The 18,871-nt window shown below is 58.6% G+C and overlaps 2 protein-coding genes across 2 annotated transcripts; both read right to left on the reverse strand.

Annotated features, from left to right (window-relative positions):
* Window positions 1–402: 402 nt before the first annotated feature.
* VOLCADRAFT_98365 (uncharacterized protein) lies at window positions 403–1,635 on the reverse strand (the record flags this gene model as incomplete). The annotated part of the gene is made up of 6 exons (XM_002957268.1): window positions 403–477; window positions 566–705; window positions 826–899; window positions 996–1,116; window positions 1,377–1,463; window positions 1,509–1,635. 6 exons carry the CDS (start codon window positions 1,633–1,635, stop codon window positions 403–405), a joined length of 624 nt encoding a protein of 207 aa, XP_002957314.1.
* A 1,080-nt stretch (window positions 1,636–2,715) lies between these two features.
* On the reverse strand, window positions 2,716–18,765 carry VOLCADRAFT_98366 (uncharacterized protein; the record flags this gene model as incomplete). The annotated part of the gene is made up of 19 exons (XM_002957269.1): window positions 2,716–2,979; window positions 5,067–5,288; window positions 5,743–5,913; window positions 6,178–6,525; window positions 6,583–6,874; window positions 7,077–7,475; window positions 7,700–8,612; window positions 9,033–9,386; window positions 9,783–10,350; window positions 10,524–10,748; window positions 10,803–10,844; window positions 11,832–11,936; window positions 12,361–12,758; window positions 13,216–13,390; window positions 13,650–14,141; window positions 15,351–15,402; window positions 15,545–15,768; window positions 16,721–17,068; window positions 18,625–18,765. 19 exons carry the CDS (start codon window positions 18,763–18,765, stop codon window positions 2,716–2,718), a joined length of 5,733 nt encoding a protein of 1,910 aa, XP_002957315.1.
* Between the last annotated feature and the right edge of the window lie 106 nt (window positions 18,766–18,871).

Genomic DNA, 18,871 nt, shown 5'->3' on the forward strand with positions numbered 1-18,871 from the left:
GTGATATGAAGGCCCCTTTCAGCCCAAAATTAAGCTTTTTCATAATGTCCATCGCGCCATATGGACGCGCCTCCAATCCTAACTAGGAAGGCATGTTCTTATCACATGATGAACAGTGTCTTGATACCGATTTGCTTATAAGCCAAGCCGTCTCAAGACCCTGTCCACCATGTGATAAGAACACACCTTCAGCCCTAAGAAAAGGCACCTCCACAAAAGAAGACAATGCTGCTGTCCATCACATTGCATGTGCATTCATCCCAAAATAAACGTGCATCCACTAATATCGTTGTTTCTTGCTCCCCTTCCCCTTCGCCTTTATTTCCACGAAGGGGAGATCCGCTTCTGTCAAGACAACATCAGGCAACGAACATCTGCACTTTGAGCCAGCCTTTGCCATCTTCAGGGCTGCTGTGGACTTCTCCCGCCACCTGCATCCGTGGCCCAGGGCTGCAGCATCCACTGTGGCCTGTTGTCCTGCAGTTGCAGCACCAGGGGCATCCGGTGCTGCTGCAGCTTTGTTGGGAACGCCAGCTGCAGCTGCAGTCCCATTGACGCCTCCCACCGTGGTGATGCCCTTGTAAGCACCACCCTCTGGGCTAGTGGCTTCGATGACAGCATCCGCCACGGCTGCTGCACTGTTGCTGACAGGGCCAATAGGCTGCTTAGGACCAAAGGCCTTGACAGCGGCCGGATGGATGTTCACTGCATGAGCAACACGAGCACATGCAGGATGAGTGGTACAGAAAAGGGACCAATTGTGATCACTGGCTAACCCAAGACAGTTGTAATACACAGAGAATAATTGCAATACCATTTACTCACCCCCATCCTTGAGGAGGATCTTAACTGATGTCTCCCAGGTGGTGTCCTGGCTGAGGCCAATCAGGATATGGCGTCTATGAACAGGGAAGTGTTGGCACATGGAATGGTTGGCAGCATGAAAGGTAGTACATCGAAAGCGGATAACAACTGGGGCGCCCCTACATCCCCACCTGAGAATGGCATTTGCGATGTTCTTTTCCAGCTCCAGTTCGCTCTTGTCATTAAATACGTGCTTGTAGGGACTCAGCACGCTGTCTGCTGCATGCAGGTTCGCCTCCTTAGCTTCCCACCCTGAGATGACCAGATTGTGAGCAGCTAGCTCCTCCAAGCTGACCTCTCTCCCCTGCATTCACATCCGTTCTCACATGCAACAATACGGATCTCGGATCTGTCGCCTTCCCTGCCGTCACCTGTCCCTTCCCCCATGCCTGTCGCCTGTCCCAGCAGCGACATCAGGGGCAACGGCGGCACAGCCTGAGCCGCAGTCACCCGAGCTGCCATCACCAGCACCCCGTTCACCCCATCCCCTTCACCTCCCCTGCCGGTCTCACCTGATAGGTTGTCGGGGCTCCACTGCATTTCTGCCTGGCCCTTCAGCGGACTCCACTCCATGTCCACCACCACTGGAGTTGGGGCACCTACACCGACAGGGGGGACCTGGCTTCAAATAACTGATGACCTACATGTGACATGTCTGCTAGTTTGGTTTACCTGTTTGATCTGGCTGGTCAGCTTGAGCCTGTGCTCCCGCACCAACCACCGACGAGCCCGCTGCAACTGGAACTTGTTGCTGAGGAGATTCATCTGCATAATATTGGATGTCGCAAGTGTTAACCATACACAGTACGTGGCCAAGTATTGCAGCAATTTCTCACTGCGTCCAGCGACCATCTCGTTAGGAGTCACGGCCTCTTTGTCATTGTTAAGAAGCTGGACGCATTGCTGTCTGGTAATGTGACAATACACACGAGACTTGCTCTTATAGTTGCGTCCACAGGACACACACGAAATTTCAAATTTGGATAGCGCATACAGTCGGCCGTCACAGAGGTAACGTGGATATGTTTTAGGTGCAGGGGCCATAATTATTCGCTGTTATTATATCCTTAATAACCAGGTTTGCAAGCAGATGCTGTGCATGTTTGTACAGGTTTGCAAACAGACGCTGTACGATATGTTCTGAAGGGCCCTCAGCCCTTCATTGTGGGATGAGCTCAGAATTCATGATAACTCACGTTGGAACAATGCATACAGTCATAAGTAATTAAAACAAACCCTGGCATGGCGATATTAGACGGCTTTTGCATGGAAAGTGACCATTTCAGCCGAGCTCCATCTATATGTTCTGAAGGCCCCTCAGCCCTTCATCCCGAAATGAGCACTAAATGAGCACGAAACGACCACTAGATGAAGGGAATCCCGGGTATCGAAGGGAAGCGGGTTCCCAGAGTGATCCTTACCATACGGTGTATCTTCAGGGAGTCATATGCTCAGGCGGAATCATCCTATTCACAGTGTCAGAGGGCTGCTGTGGCCCAAGAGCCTGCCAGCTGTGCAGCGGCTGTCACTGCAGCTGCAGCACCAGTAACAGCTGGTGTGGTTGCACATCTGCCATCATGAGAGTGGTGTGTGCGACTGCGATTCTTCACTGAGAGGGCGTGTGGGGATGATGGCACACTTTACAATGGCACATGTGATGATGTGCCTGCTGTCATTAAGGTCTGCTTCTGTGATAGGAAAGGGTTGAAGGCGTATTACCGTGAGGTGTCTGCCTACTGTGCCCTGGCACCACTGCAGGGCTCAGTGGTGCCGCAGGTGCTGTCCATGGGTCAGCTACCATACAACCTGCGGTACATTGCGATGCAGCCAGTCGAGGGTGGCACGCTGCTCTCAGACATGAAGCGGCCACTCCCTAAGAATGTGGTCTGTGCAGTCCTGCACACTTTCCAGGCAGTGCAGGGTGCCTGTGCAGGCTTCTTGCATGGTGACATTCAGCCCCAGAACCTGCTGCTTATAGAGCTGCCGGGCATCACTGGGTTGCAGGGCTGAGCGAGGCTTCAGAGGCAGAGAGGGCATCCCTGGGGGCTGCAGGCAGTGGCAATGAAGGGCCACACTGTATACTGCTGGACTTTGCACGTTCCCGCCTGGATGGGACTGAGGTGCAGCGGGTGCGAGAGCTGGAGCAGCTGCAGCAGCTGCTGTGTGTCAGGGGTGGGGGTGCTGTGTAGCACTCGTGATTAGGCAGCGCAAGGTCAGCTTAAGAAAATGGCAGCCACAGCATGGACTGGTGATATGGCTCACAGAAGTAAAGAGTTTAGTGGAAATAGGGGTGAGAAGGCTTCTGGGGGTGGAGTTTGGGGAGTGAGGAAAAGGGGTTGGGGGGTCATGTGTTATTTTTTTCGTAAGCTTGGGGGCTCCTGACGGCCCATGTCTTTGAGGGGGGGACTCCTGAGAGGCAAGTGGAAGGGAGGTGAATTTCATGGATTCAGTAAAGGTTTTGAGCAGGCATAGTTGATGCAGAGGCAGTTGTGGAAGTTGTAGACATTGTAGAAGAGAGTAGCACGGTAGGGCAACTGCATACATAAAAAACGTATGAAAGTGTGTCGTGTTCAACAATGAGTATCAAAACATGCATAGCCCCTAAGCTTATATTTGCTGTCTGTTGCGCCTTGTATTGGACTTCGGGACAACACCACACCTAAGCACAGCTCTTGATTGAAGGTTTTTTGAGTGTAATGATAGGTAATCAAGGTCCCAAATAGGACCCAAGACGAGGTCCTAGCACAGGCCGTTCTCCATTACCTATTGCAGCAGCACTTTCCTCGTACGATCTACACCACACCAATCCATGTCCTCCTTACTTTACCTTGTCCCCAGCAGCGCCTAAAAACAAAAACACGTGCTCGCCGCATGTTTCATGGCGACAGACGGAAGAAGACAGATCAGATTTGGTCATATTGCAGTGGGGGTGGCCACAGGAGAAAGCGCAGCAGCAGACAGCAGGCAACACCAGACAAGCCTGACGAAACACGGGACAACCATCTTAGAACAATAGAACTCATCCCTGGTAGGGCTACCTGCATCCACTACACATCTACTATGCTTCCACTACCAGCCGCATAAAATGTGTACAACACATGACACCCACACTGGCCTGGCCTGGCCTGGCCTGGCCTGGCCTGGACAGACACACAGGCATATGCGGGCATTGTACTACTCAGCACAATACCGGCATAGATATACATAAATACAGTCCACCTTGCCGCATATAACCACAACAAGATATAAAATCCCCCTGCATGGAATGCATACGATTTACATACAATAGGAGCTCACCGTACATGGCGTCCCCTGACCCACACCTGACCAAGTCCGTTATGGCCGAGTTGCCTATGTAGGCAACACATCCCGGCGAGATCCCGGCGAGAGCGAGGCACACCAGCTAGCTCCCTTACTACTGGGGGATGCTCCCCCCATCCAGTTGCTCCAGTACCGGCACTGAAAACCCCTCGGTGACTCCGGTGGGAAAACCCCGGCCACAGGGGTCGGCCACAGAGGGTGCTAGCACACGCCCACCTCACAACGAGCCGCTTAGAGAGAGAACTCGTTCAGGATAACAACAATAGGCAATTGAACTGTAGCATGATGAGCAACCAAATCCGGGCCCTTTAGGCCTTTAAGGCCGAAAGATGCTAAGACAGCCAAACTGCCCAGGAAGGCAAGGACCATTCCTGACCAACAACCAGTGATATACCCTCAACCACTCACTAGCCCCAGGTCTGAACTCTGAAACGAACACTCGGTGGCAGATTTCGACGGGCCCGGGCCTCTTCACCACGGAGTTCCGAAATCTACTCGAGAACGACGGAAACCTCTTCCCACCTCACCACACGGAGGGTTACTGTAACCTGCACCCGCTGTCCCGCCTTCTCCGTGGTGGATAGCATAGGACTGCATGTGTCACACATACTCTCTCTCTCAACTTGAGTGAGAGAGAGAAGAGTGTGTGTGTGTGCATGTGTGTGTCAACGTTATGCGCCACTTGCTTCTGATTGCGAGAGACAAGAACAATAATGCAACAAGACCGACACAAAGAAGGCTGAGAGAGACTGACAAGGAACTAATAGGACAGAGAGACACACACACAAACGGAGAGAGAGAGAGAGAGAGAGAGGAGGAGACCTGCACAGGGAGAAACGTTCGTCCCCGTCCGTCCCCGTCAGCTATATGGTATTCCACACCTCCGCCTGCCACCACTGCAGTGAGTCGGCCACATCCGGGCACCCCGCTGGTGTGGGTAGCCGCCACAGATTGTCGTGGTCCATGACGCGCAGGGTCACCAACGCCGGACCCAGAGCCGCGAGCTGCGACTGCCACATCAACACATGCGCCCTACTGGCCGCCCACTCGGGCAGCCACAGCCCCCTGAGGCCCGTCAGCGGTGCCAGCTGCATGAGGGCAGCCTGAGGGGAACAAAAACACGCGGGAATGGGCCCATGGGACAAAGTACGACATCTTCATCATATCAAAACGCATCATAGGTCTGGGCAAATTGTGCGCTCGTCACAGCCATAATGATATTTAATGATTGTGGTTTCGTCGTGAACCAACGGGTGCACGACTTATATCGCAATCAAGCTGCTGCAGATGTCTCATGAGCAGCCGAGCACCCAAGACGCTACCTAGCGGACCTCGTGCAGGACGAACTCCGCCCGAAACCGACACAGAACCCACCAGGTGCCGCGCCAGCCGCACAGCAGGCAGCACAACCACCACAACTACCAGCCCGCGGGGCAACATGTACACCACACCACACCGCACTACTCGCGTCATGCCACCGGGCAACACGCAGACACACCGCCACAAGAATACACAGATATACATACAAACACACAAACACATGAGAGAGGGACAAACCTGCAGCGAGGGGCTGTATCGCGAGGCCATCTCCACATCCAGGCGCGCACGTGCCTCCTCACTCGCCACCACGTTGGGACTCAAAGCCAGTGTGCGCAGCGCCGTCAGAGCCGCCAGGCGACACACGTCCTCCAGCCGCAGGCAGCTGTCCAGCGCGAGAAAGCGGAGGGACTGCTCGGAGCGGGGGCGGGGACAGGGGGGAGAGGAGCGGGAGGGGGAAAGAAGTATTGAGAAGACACGGTACAGTACGAGCCACACAGAGGCCACACCATCACAATACCCCACTCGCCGCCTTCTTTTCACCACGCCCCACAAATGCAGGAATGCTACACTCTCCACACACGCGCGTAAACACACGCACTCATTACACACACTCATGCGCATTTCCCAATCCTCACTTTTTTCCCCTAAACCTTCCCCGCTCGTCCTCCTGACCTGCATCTTGCACAGCAGCCCCACTTCCTCCCCGCTCATCACCAAACGCTGGGACGTGCGTGCGTCTCCCGCAGGCGCCCTCGCTGTCGCGTTCGTCGTTGCGGAGGCCACCAGTGCCTGCGCGGCGGAGGCGTGCTTAGCCACTGACGCCATGATCTCTCCAAAGGCGAGTCGTACACGGCCGACGCGGTGATGGCCCCCTGGCGGGGCCTGGGGCTGCTGCTGCTGCTGCTGCTGCTGGCGACGCAGGCCGTTACTAGCACCGTTGCACACGGAGTCTGAGGTGCCCAGAGCGGTGGATAGAAGGCGGAGAGCTGCGCCGATGGGGGAGCCGCCAGTGGCTTGGACCTGCCGCCGTACGATGAAGCAATGCCGTACAACGAGTGTCTGCAGGCCGCCACTTACGGGCGCTGCCGCCAGCAGCTCCCGTAGCAGAGCCGCGAAGTCCGTGGGCGCCGTTAGGGTGACGTTGGATAGCCAGAGGTGCTGTAGCAGCGCCGGTACGGCAGAAGGCGCTCGCCGCCACGGCAGCGGCAGCGGCAGCGGCACGTGGCTCCGCATTGCGGCGGCGTCCATCACCAGGCTGCCACCATCACCATGCAGCGGCCCTAATAGCCCTTCGTCCCGGCTCCCAGTAAGCGCATCACTCGGCATGTCCAGCAGCCGTACTCGATGTAGGCAAAGCGCTCGAAGGTTCCTGTATCGCACGAAAGTCCTGTTATTGTCTGCCTGTCCATATGTCTATCTGTCAATGTTGCATGTCTATCTGTCTATCTGTCTATACATCTCTTGCCTCGCTCTCTTTCCTCCCTCCCTCCCTGACTCGACGACCCCTCCCTCTTCGCTGCCGTCGCCTCACGCAAACCGCTCCCCGTCACGACCCCCGGCATATGACCTACCGGGGTATCATGCCCCAGTGCGCCAGCATGTCGCGCTCACACAACGCGCCAGAAAGCTCCGTACGATCCAGGGGGGCCAGCAGCGCCGCTACATTCGGCGGTGCGGCCGCGAGGGCGTCATGGATGTTGACTGCAGCAGGCACCAACAGGGCGCCCGTCCCATCGGCCGTGTACGCCCGCCACACGCGACGCGGTTGTCGCGCCGCAAGGGTCAAGCTCGTGAGCCGGTTTGCGGCGGCAGCAGCAAGGGTACCGCCGCCGCCGCCGCCGCCGCCGTACTCAGCGGCGACACCCGGGAGCGCCAGCGAGCCCATCAGTCGCTTTTCCGGATGGCAGTACTGATCCGTGACATGGAGCGACTCCAGGGAGGGCAGACTCCGCAGCAGCACGCGGAGGGTGCTGGGGAAGGGAAGGTGTGACGCAGCGCGCACAGGAGAGGGGTGTCTGTATGTAGATTTGTTTTTTTTTGAAATCCTACCTGGTCAACTAACTTAATCCCTGTCGCAGCTACTTCTGTTCCCTCATTTGCACGTCTGCGTTATGCAACGTTTAATCCTGCCGGCTAGCTAACGTTTCATTCCTGCCATGCGTTTTTGATTTAATTCATCCCCCTACCTGCCTACCTCGCCACCGGCAGCGGCACGGAGTTATCCGGACTCAGGTCCAGACACAGTCGCCGCAGCCGCGTCAGCCGAGTGAGCCCGTCCAGTCTGAGCATACTCAGCAGCCCCTCATCCGCCGCGGACCGCAGCTGACCCGCGGGTCGCGCCGCTACAAGCGCCTCCATCACGGCCTCCGGATCCGCCGACGCCGATGCCGCCACGACGGCGGCGGCGGCGGGATCTGCTATAGACGCCGACGCCGACGCCGGCGATGATGATGATGGTCCATCGGCGACGGGCAGCCGATGCTCCGTATCCGACCCTGCCGCCGCCACTCCCCTCAACGCAGCCTCCGCCGCCAGCAAAACCGCATCCAGCGTCTCTGCCAGCTGCGCCCAACTGAGTAGCGTGGTCACCAGATCTGATTCAGTATGCGATGTACCGCGCATACCGCCAGCACGCAGCGCCCGCATTGCCGCCGGCGCGCCCTCCCGCTGCAAGCGCATCAGCTGCTGTCGTAACGTCCCGCTGCAAGCGCGAATCGCTTCACACAGCAGGAGTAACAGCCCCGTTTCATTAAATGGATTCCTCAAACCACCACCACGACTACTACCGACTCTCCCCCGCGCCGTGTTGTCGCACAGACGTGCCAACAATCCACCGTAAATCCTCCCAGCAGTAGCGCAGGTTGCGGCTGCGGCAGTGTCGTACTCGGCCGCCGTCGTCACAGTGACGGCCGTCGCAGACATGGCGGAGGACATGACTGCATAAGCGGCCGCTGCATCCACCTGCGTCTCCGCAGCTGCGAGCGCCTCAGCGTCGGCGGAAGCGATCGCCGCTGCTGCTGCATCTGTGGCTGTAGCAGGTCCTGCTGCAGTAGCGGCTACAGCCGTTGCGGCGGACTGGCCGCTGGCGGGCCTCTGACGCCGGCCGCCTGCGTCGCTGGGCCCAGCAGCCCCGACGGAAGCACAACCGGGGCCAGCGGCGCTAGATATTGGGGTAGCAGCACCGGCGTCCTCCAGCCCACGTTGTATGATGGGCCGCGAGGCCCCGCAGCTAATGACGTCCAGGAAGACCGCGGCCTCCACGAACCGCCCCACAGTGATCGGGTCCAGGTGAAGCTTCCCAACCGGCACCGCTGGAGCCGCCGCTACACGGTTGCCGCTGCCGCTGCTGCTGGCACCGCTGCCCCCAACGCCATCGCCGCCACCACTGCCGCCGCCGCTGGTAATAGAGGCATCGCCCGCGAGGCCAGTGCTGGATGCTGTTGACGGCCGTTCAGGATGCCTCTCCTCCTGCGGCTGCTGCTGCTGCTGCTGCTCCTGGTCCTGCTGCTGCTGTGACGCCCTCTGACGGCCGTACAACGTCGCTACAGATGCAAGAAAGCACCCAAACTCGCGCAAGAACATGGCGATGGAGGCGGCCAATTTTCCGCTGGGCGAGAAAGTAATCTCCCCAAGCGCGCGCGCAGCGGCATCCGCTGCGGCCGCCGCTGCCGCCATGCCGCTACCTCCTGCTGCAGCCCCGGCAGTAGCCGTAGTGGCCGCCGCCGGGGCCGCGTCGCTCAGCGGCCCCGGAAGGGCCGCCCTAGCCGCCGCGCATACTTGCGCAGCATACGCCGCCACAACATCCACACCAACCGACTCCCCGATGCCGATTCGTCCGTCAAGAACCCCACCGCTGGTGCCATGCAAATCCACGTCCACGGCTGTACGTGTGCGTGTGCGTGTGCCTCCAGGCGACGGCCCGGGGCTCGCCAGTGCCGTCTCCATTGGTTTCGGTCCGTCATGCCGTGCCCTCCCCGGTTGCTCTGAGCCGTCGCCCTGCGGCGAGCTGCGGTACCCGCCGCCGCCGGCAACGCCGCCGTCGACACCGCCATCGACCCTTCGATCGTTTACATTTCCATCATATGTACCGTCGCCGCCGCTGCCGCCGTCGATGTCGTCGTCATCGTTGTCATCGTCGTCGTCACCGCTGCCACCGGCTGCTGCAACGGAGACGCGCTGGCGCGCCTTGGAATTTTTCTGTGCTGCTGCAGTCGCCCTCGACCCCGCGGCCGCCCCTGCCTGAGCTGAGTAGATGGCGGGCTCAAAGTCAACGGCACCGGATGAGGCACAGCCCGCCGCCGCCTGCGCCATCCCGCCACAGTCCTTGCCCTCTGCCCTGTGTAGCCGCTGCGATCTTGGCTGGAAAGGGACGCCTGACCCCTCGCTAGGACCCGGCCCGCTGTCGGTACCGCTGCCGCCGGCATCCTCGACGGCGGCGGTGCCTCCGCCGCAGGACGGAGCCTTCGAGGCTGCGTCTGCGGCTGCAGCGGCTTCGAGACCTGCCTCCAGCCACCTCCGAAGCAGTACGGCGTTGCGCCGCCAGGGATCTGCCTTGAGCGCGGGGAGGGTCGCAGAGGCGGCGGAGGGTTCGAACTTCAACGGCGGCGGTGGCGGCGGCGGAGGAGGCGGAAGCCCTGCGGTCGCCGCCACTGCCGTCGCCGCTTTCTCCGCCGCCGTTGTCGGCTCTCTGGGCAACGGCCAGGTCCCTTCGCCCTTGATCAACGAGCCATCTGCCGCCGGTGTCGCGGCGGCGGCAGCGGCGGCGGTGCCATCAGACGCCTGGGGTCCCGTCGGAAAGCCGCAGCCGGCGGCGGCTTCACCTGCCTTCTCCACTTCCACACCGCCCTGCGGTGCGCTACTACCGGCAGCAGCAGCAGCAGCAGCGGCGGCGGCGGCTACCACTACTGCTGACTGCTGCGCGACTACGCCTGCCCCTCCTCCTCCTCGTTCCCTTCCTCCGTCCCCTCTGCTTCCACATGCCCCTCCACCTCCGTCTCCTGCCCCATCGGCAGCCCCACCTCCTCCTCCACTTCCTCCCTGTCCTCCGTCTCCCTGTAACCTCTCAAACCACCCGCCACCGCCCACTCCCGACCCAGATGCTGCTCCCCCAATCCCGAATATCTCAGCTGCCATTTCCGCTGCCGTGGAAACCAGCCTGGCGGCGAAATCATCCCTCCCAAAGGGACCCACAACCCCTCCACCACCTCCAAAACCAACACCGCCAACGCCGCCAAAGCCCCCGCCTGCCCCAAGCGGCATGGCGCCCTGTAAGGGGCCCCCGGCGGCGGCTCCCGCACCTTGCGCTCCTTCCCCCCTTCGTCCGCGAAGAACTGCCTCAGCTGCCGCATCGATAAGGCCCGCTATGTCATCATTGTGTACGTGGATGACGTTCGCGGCGCCAGCAGCAGCGTGTGGTTGGTTGCCGCCGTGCGCAAGCCCAGGTCCAGGTGCAGGTGCAGGTCCAGGACCGTGGTCGCCGCTATCCGAGGACGACGCAGACTCCATGGCATCCACGTCCTCCTCATGCTCGTCCATGTCGCCTAAATCGTCCAGGTCAACGCCTCCGTCGTCCAGGTCGCCGCCGCTGCTGCTGCTGCCGTCGTGGTCGCCGTCCTCGTCGTCATCATCGTCACCGCTGCTAACGGCGGGCTCGTGGTTGCGATCCTTGAGAACCAACACGCCCGAGAAGACCAGCAACTGCGGTCCAAACAAGAAAATAGGAAAAGGTGACGAACAAAAGACAGTTGAGGTGGCATGAGGTGGGTAAAAGAGGGCGACGAACAGCTTGCTTCAATCGTTTGGTTTGGGGGTTCGTTGTTTAATGGAAACCAACAACCGGGCGAGATAAGCATTTGGGTTGGGGGGTGGATTGGTTGAATACACGCTGAGTAGGGCTCTTAATGGCATTAGCAATAGGAGCAGATGAATAGCAGACAGATAGACAAACAGGCAGAAAGATAAACAGACAGACAGACAGACAGACAGGAGGTGTTGACGGGAGGAAGCGGGGAAATCATGTGATGCAGGGCCCGGGCAAAGCAGTGACCAAATGCCGACTGCCAAAGGAGGTGAGGTGAGCAGGAGAAATGGAGGGGGTCATGGCTCAGGGCATATGCGAGGAGGAGGGCCAGGCAGCGGTTTAGGGCACACAGCAGCTCCTGTCCTGCGAGAGCCCGTGCGCGGCGGCTCATCTGACGGTTCACTTAGAGCACGCGCGCCACAGGGCGCGCAATTAAATTATCTTTTATCACCAGTTGTCACAATCACCAACCCTACGTAATATCATAAACACCGTACTCTAGCGTCGTACTCCCCCTGTACGGCACCTGTTCCAGGGTGTCAATCTGAGTGATGGTTTCCAGCAGATGGGGACTGAGGTCCACGTTATTCAGGAACAGGTCACGGAGGCGAGCTCCGGAGGCTCGTACGGCCTGCTTGGACAGGACCCGGGGGGGGGGGGGGTGAAAGGGGAGGAAAGGGGAGTTATATGCGAAAACGGGAAGGGCGTAGGAGGGGCCCTTCAGAGCCCCTCCTAAGGGGGAAGCCCCTTCTGAAAGTGCGATCCAACATTGCATCCTGAGAGGTGCATTTCGACGGTGTGGAGAGGCATCCTTAGATCCGTACACTCGTGCGAGCCCACGAGGCGCAGCCGGCAGAGGCGCGGGCCCCGTTGTGGTCGAATCTTTGCTGCCCGCAATACATTGACGCCCCGAAGCAGTACATGCCCATCCAATCCCCAATTTCAGCACAGCGAAAACTGCACTCCGTCCGTCAGTTCGCCCGTCAGTCCGTCAGCCACCACACATCGCATCTCGAGCAGCCAGCCAAACAACCACCAGCCAGCCCAATTCCCACCTTGAGCGCCGAAACCAGCCTTGCCGTACCCGCCAGCGCCTGGTCGCTACCCCCCAGTGCCCCAGCAAAGCCCTGCGCCATGATGACTTGCAGGTCCAGCACCTCCAGACGCGACAACGCCGGGCGCGGCAGGTGTAGCAGCGCCAACAGCGCAGGTGTGGCGGGCAGCTGAAGCTCACGGAGCCGCAAGACGAGGTCAGACGGCCACCAGGACGCGCCGCCGCAGCCGACAGTACCGCCGCTGCCGCTGGCCCTGCCCGCGCCCTCTTCAGCGGCGGCGCCAGCAACGTTGGCGACGTCAGCCGCGGCCGGGGCCGCAGCGGCGGTGACGGAGGCCGGGTGATGGTGGCTATTGCCGGGTTGCGGCGGGGTTGAGGACTCAATAACCCCGAGTTCCTCTATCACATGCGTGGCATACACAGGTGTCGACAACCGCAGCGCGCCAGTGGTGGAATACAGCGTTACACACAGCGACAGCAAAGACAACGCCAATAAGGGAGGCAAAGCCCGTCTAAGGGGCGAAATAGCTAACCCCCGGCAATCACAGCCAGGGCGTCCGCTGCAGGCCATCATACGGGTCAGGGTAGCCGCTACAGGGAGGCTGCACGCACAAACCCAAAAAACCGCCATCCACTTACGCCTCCAACCTCTCCATGAAGCCCTTCACCACTCACGCCCTTCTTTCCCCACCCTTCTCGCCGCGTGTGTTTTTCCCTCCGCCGCATCCCCACTCTCAGTGCCACTCGTCCCACTACCCTAAACCAACCAACCGATACACCGACCCAGACCAAACCGCCAAACCAACCATGCCAACCCGCACAAACGGACGAGATTCACACCGTCCCGCACACGCACCTTGTACGACCTGTTCTAGCGCATTCATCAGGTCCAGCTGCGCGCGCCGTACTGGCCAGCTGGCGTATGCTTCGTGGTGTACGAGGGACAGCTTCTCCAGCCGGCGGCACCGCAGCAGCAGCCGCAGCAGGTGGTCAGCGGGGGCGTGGCTGGCCATGCAACACAGGGACAGCGACTGAGGGGGGGGGCCGCATGCAAGAGGAAACAAAAGGAATTGACTGCTGCTGCCGTCCAAAGGTTGAGACTGCCTAGTGAGTCCAAAGCGGTGAAGTCACCGACTGAGGGGGAGGGTAGGAGGATGGGAAGCAGCGGTCGGATGGGAGGCGGGGAAAGTAAGAACGTTTGGGAAGCTGCGGCTGCGGCTGCGGCGCCATAACCTGGCCACGACCTGACTGGGGTGTGGGGAGAGGAGGACCCGCTGCGTGTTATCCTACCTTGAGGTTGGAAAAGGCGCACAACGACAGTGGCAAGCCCGGTCGCAGGCCTCCCGCCGCCGCCGCCGCTGGTCCTCCACCCGCGTGCACGCCCCGCAACCCCAGCGCCGCCGTCGCGGAGTCCGACAGGCCGCCTAACTGATTCCAACGGTCGCCCTGGCCCAGAAAATGACCCATGAGTCCAGCTTCTTCCTCGGCCATGTGGCCGTCCATTGCGGCCTGGAATACGGCATCCGCTTCTGCGTGTCCTCCCGCCAGCATCGCCATCGCCGCTGCGGCGGGGTTCATGTTCGCTAAGGGATCCGGCGGCGGCGGCGGTGGCGGCAGCGCGGCGTGGTACGGCTCCGGCATCCAGGGAGGCAACGGCGGCGCCAGCGCCAGAGCGGCGCCGCCACCACCGTCGGCGGCGCCAGCGACAGCTGCAGCGGCGCCGCCGCCGATGGGGCGATCGAAGGACCCGTCAGAGAGCTCCGCCCATGCAAACTCCAGGGACTGCAGCAGCGCATTTGGGGCCCGTGTGAAGCTTAGGTGAAAAATCAGGAAAAATATACACCCGGCGATACCCCTCGCTATTACTATAGCTTTCTTTACGCATAATTGGAATATTGTGGGCCTTAAAAGATAATCAGTATGAAGATATAGAGGGAGCTGCAGAGCGCGTATTACACTGCAATGAAAACAATGCTCGATAGAAATCAGTTTATTATAATATAGTGCTGTAAATTCTCTTGATATAATTTAATATTATCCACCTTTTCTTTAATTTAGCACAGTGGTAACTCAAATTCATTATTAAACATAATGTTAAACGTGAAATACGAAAATTTACCCTTATTTTTACCTTGGCAAAAACCTCTATTTATTCTAGCTTTAACATGTCACTTTCAACAATATTAACGGGAGGGGGAACTCGATCTCGTGTGGCCCGGAAGTCAATACCGGGAGTCAAACCCAAGTCAATACCGGTCACCAAGACCACAACCTAATTTGGAAACCCTTGGAAAGACCTAATCAGATCAGCACAGTAGCCGGAACGGGTCGGGTCGTGGGCGGGAAAGGGATGAGGAAGAGAGAAAGAGAGAAAGAGAGGGGAGGAAGGCGAGTGGAGAGCATCGCTGCCGCAGTTGCCTCGCTCTTCCAACAACCTGGATTTAGCTCCGCTAGCTGCTATATAGCAACTCCACCTTAACTGTATTTGCTTATTGCATGTGTAAATCATCAATCAACATACGTCACATAACCATACATACATCGTATAGTGATTGCCCCCTCGTTTGGGTTACCTCTCTATAGACCCTCTGTGTTTTACATCCTGATTTGAGTGAAGACATAATAATAATAACATTATCCGACGGTGGTGGGAGGAACACGATACATGCGAGATAAGAATGCAAGTAGGGGAAGTGTAATTAAAGAGGTAATTAAATGATGTAACAGGGAGGGCAGGGGGGCATCATTACCGGAGATGGTAGTCAGGTCGCTGCTGAGACATTGCTAATCACCACCTAAAAGCAAAGTAACGTGCGTGTATGCGAGCATGTGTGTGTATATGTGGATGTGGATGGGTGATCATCCCTTTGTCTATCGATTCATTGATTCATCCAGTCACCCTCAAGCAACGGCATCCCATAACGGTCTCCCATAGTTCCCAAGCCCCCGCCGCCAGCTGCTAGTAGGCGCTAGGGCCATCACCCCCCTCACCTGTATCAGTCCCACACGGTCCGGTGCCACCCCCGTCATCGCATTCACCCACCTGGGCGAGGGGAGCACCGGGGGGAGGAATTACATGATCTCCAGGGAAGGGCGGGGGAAACACGATGAAACAGGGGGGGCATCCAAGATGAACGCACAAGGCCGCCACGTACGTACATACATACATACACGCAACTACTCACCGGGTGAAACCACGCGACGTGAAGAAAGTCCGAGGGGCCTCCCCCATTAACCACCGCACCCGCAACCGCTCCAACGACCAGTGCGGGGACACGAGCCTCTCCAGCTCCCGGCCGAACCTAGACGTTAAGGTGGTTTGGGGGGATTGGAAGTGGCGCCCAAGTTGCGATAAGGACAGTTCATCCGTACGTTTGATATTGTTATTTATGAAGACGGCAGTACGGCGCTGGCGCCGGGCCCTGGTGTGCAGGAGAAAAGAGGGTATTCCGAAAAAGCTTCAGCAGTATCATCTTTTCCCTCTTAACCCCTCCACCATCATCATATCGTCATCCTCGTCACACTACCGCTATCATCTCCATCACCATCGTTGTCATCAAGCGCTTATTACCAGCGCCGCGCGACCCGCTGCATGTCCGGAGAGGCTAGATAAGTCACTGTCAGCTCCCGCAAGGAGCCCTCCGACGCCCCCGCCGCCGCCGCGGCCGCTACCGCCCCCGCCGCCGCCAACACCGCTGCCGCCGGCTCCGACAACGAGGTGGCGGCAGTGTCGACGGCAGTGTCACTGCTGCTGCTGCTGCCGCTGCTACTGCTGCCAGCCGCTGCCTGTCCAGCCGCCGCCACCAGCGGCGCAAGCTCCAGGGGCTGCTCCCAGGAGACACTGTCCCGGATCTCCACGTGGCTTACGGCAGGGCACAGAAAGCGGAGGCTGGACAACGCGACCTGTCGTACAGGAGGTTAACGTCCCAAGAAAAAATATGTACGGCATGTGTACGACAGGGAGCGAATTTTCCGAAACAAGGTGGGGTATCCATGCATCCATCCAAAGGCAAGGGCACAGCATGGCAGCTTGCATGGAAGCCTCGGGGGAGGGCCGGGAGAGGGGCGGTACAGGGGCGGTGTCCAACCCAAGGGGTTCATAGACTGATGGAGTTGATGGAGCCCAGACCCCGATTCGAGAGCTGTGCTACGGATGGAGCACCCACGCCCGGACTATCTCATCTCCTGCTAACCTTATGAAGAGCCACTGACGCCATCTTCATTCCCTGCGAACCTCACGGCCAACCTCACGGCCAAAGCCCTTCTTACGGGTACCTCGAACACCGCATCCCGCCAATGCCAGGCACTTGGTTCTTGTTCCCTCCCTGCATATGATTGAGCCCGGCCCCCAACGCACGCACCTTCACCGCGGGCGGCGGAAGCACCGCATTGTGCAGCAAGACTAAGTGGCGGGCGTGTGGGAAGCGCGAGAACAGCCGCCGCAGGGCGGCCTCACGAGGGGAGACCGCCGCCGCCGCCGCCGCCGCCGCTGCGGCTGGTGCCAGTGCGCAGCTGGAAGGAAGCCGTGTGGCTGGGCGGACCGGGGGCATAGGGCTTGCCAGCAGGGATGCCTGCCAGGCGGGAGGCGCCGTCAGAGCCGCCAGCGGCAGCTGCAGCTGCGTCACGTCCTTAGAGATGGCCTCACACCAGCTGCTGCACACCAGCCGCATGACGCCGCGCTGGTGGGTGGGCACGAAACGACTGATGCCCTGCGGAGGGGCGGAGGTGGATGTGCAAGCGAGCGAGGGATAGATAGATGGGGTTGGGGAGATATATGCAAAAAGCGATACAAAAAGATACAGGTGCCGGCATCCCAAATAGGTGAGGATCATGGGAAGAGAGAGATCATAAGCAAAATGTAAGGTACCAGCTGTCGAAGTCTAAAACGCCAATTGTAGGAGTCCAATTGCGAGGGGTGGGAGGGAGGGAAGAAGCATAACCCACATCGATAATGAAGACCGGGGCTAGAGGGAGGGAAATGCATAAACTGCCAATCGAGAGCTGGAATTGAAGCTAGAGATCTCTGCACAGTTTATTTGCGAGCGCAGTCCCAGGGTGAAGAACGGAGGGAGAGGTAGGGAGGGGTAGGGAGAGGTAGGGAGAGGTAGAAAGAGGTAGGGAAGGGTAGGGAGGGGTGGGGAGATGTAGGAAGAGGTAGGGAGAGGTAGGGAAGGGTAGGGAGAGGTAGGGAGGGGTAGGGAGGGGTAGGAGATGTAGGAAGAGGTAAGGAGGGGTAGGGAAGGGTAGGAAGGGGTAGGGAGGGGTAGGGAGGGGTAGGGAGAGGTAGGGAGAGGTAGGAAGGAGTAGGAAAGAAGAACCACGAACGAGTGAAGCTGTTGCCAGGGCAAGAGTGTACCAGACGTAGAACTGACCAAAAGGCGTTCTTGAAGTAGGGAAGGTTAGGGAGTAGGGGTAGGGGTAGGGAAGTAGGGGTAGGGAAGTAGGGGTAGGGAAGTAGGGGTAGGGAAGTAGGGGTAGGGAAATAGGAGTAGGGAAGGGTAGGGAGGGGTAGGAAGAGGTAGGAAGAGGTAGGGAGAGGTAGGGAGATATGGGGCGTGGGAGGGCAATCGATGCCTGCCAGATGAAGGCCAGGGGTAAGGCGGGCGGCAATCGTGCAGTGATAGGAGCTGTCGGAATGGAGAACTGGACACGGCGAGTGGACAGGATCCTGCGCTCCGAATAACCGTCACAACGCGCCGTGAAATGTGTTTTGAAATGCAGCTGCGCAAGTGATGCTTTCGGGAATGTTGGTTCGAAATGAGGGAAGTTGAAAATGGGAACTTTGGGAGTGCGTGGAAGGGGACGTGGCCAGGAGGCGGTCAGGGTGATTTCAAAAGAATTTGATGCGCGGGGTGAGGCTGGGCGTCTGTTGACGCCCAGGGGACGGGATGACTGGCCGAAAGAGAGGGAAATCAAAAAACGCTTGCAAGAAACGATGGACAAGGTATAAGGGATGGGCAAGTGCAAGACGCAAGCTCTAGAACCAGTACGTTGGTCCGTATGTTCCGGGTACGCGAGCATTGGATCGCAAGGCAAGGGGAAAGGAGGCAAAGGCTGCGGACTGCATGCAGTCTTCGCGATCGGCTGGGACTCGAGGCACGGGCCGGAGTATGGCCCAAGGTATCCCAGAAGTTGAAGGATACAACGGATTGGCGGCATCACGCAGCGTGCGATTGTTACGCAGCGTGCGATTGAATCCAATGACCTCGCCCTGTCTGTGAATTATGCCTTGAGATCGCTAATGCCGGTGCGTGTGTTGGCGTACCTGTAAGAGCTCCTCCGGCAAGTCATGAACCCAAACTGAGATTCCAATGCTTGGATGGCTATCTATTATTTCATGTATTTCAGAAATCATGCCGTTTGCTAAGGCAGCTACCTTGGGTAATTTTGCGGCTGGGTGATCCATTACGGTAAGCGCACAAACTGCAGATATTATGGTAAATGCAAGCCAATTGGCAATATATTCTGTTTCATTTTATAGTACAATATTCAACAATCTGATCATTGGCAGC

Source organism: Volvox carteri (assembly GCF_000143455.1).
Source record: "Volvox carteri f. nagariensis unplaced genomic scaffold VOLCAscaffold_71, whole genome shotgun sequence".
NCBI classification, from domain to species: Eukaryota; Viridiplantae; Chlorophyta; class Chlorophyceae; order Chlamydomonadales; family Volvocaceae; genus Volvox; species Volvox carteri.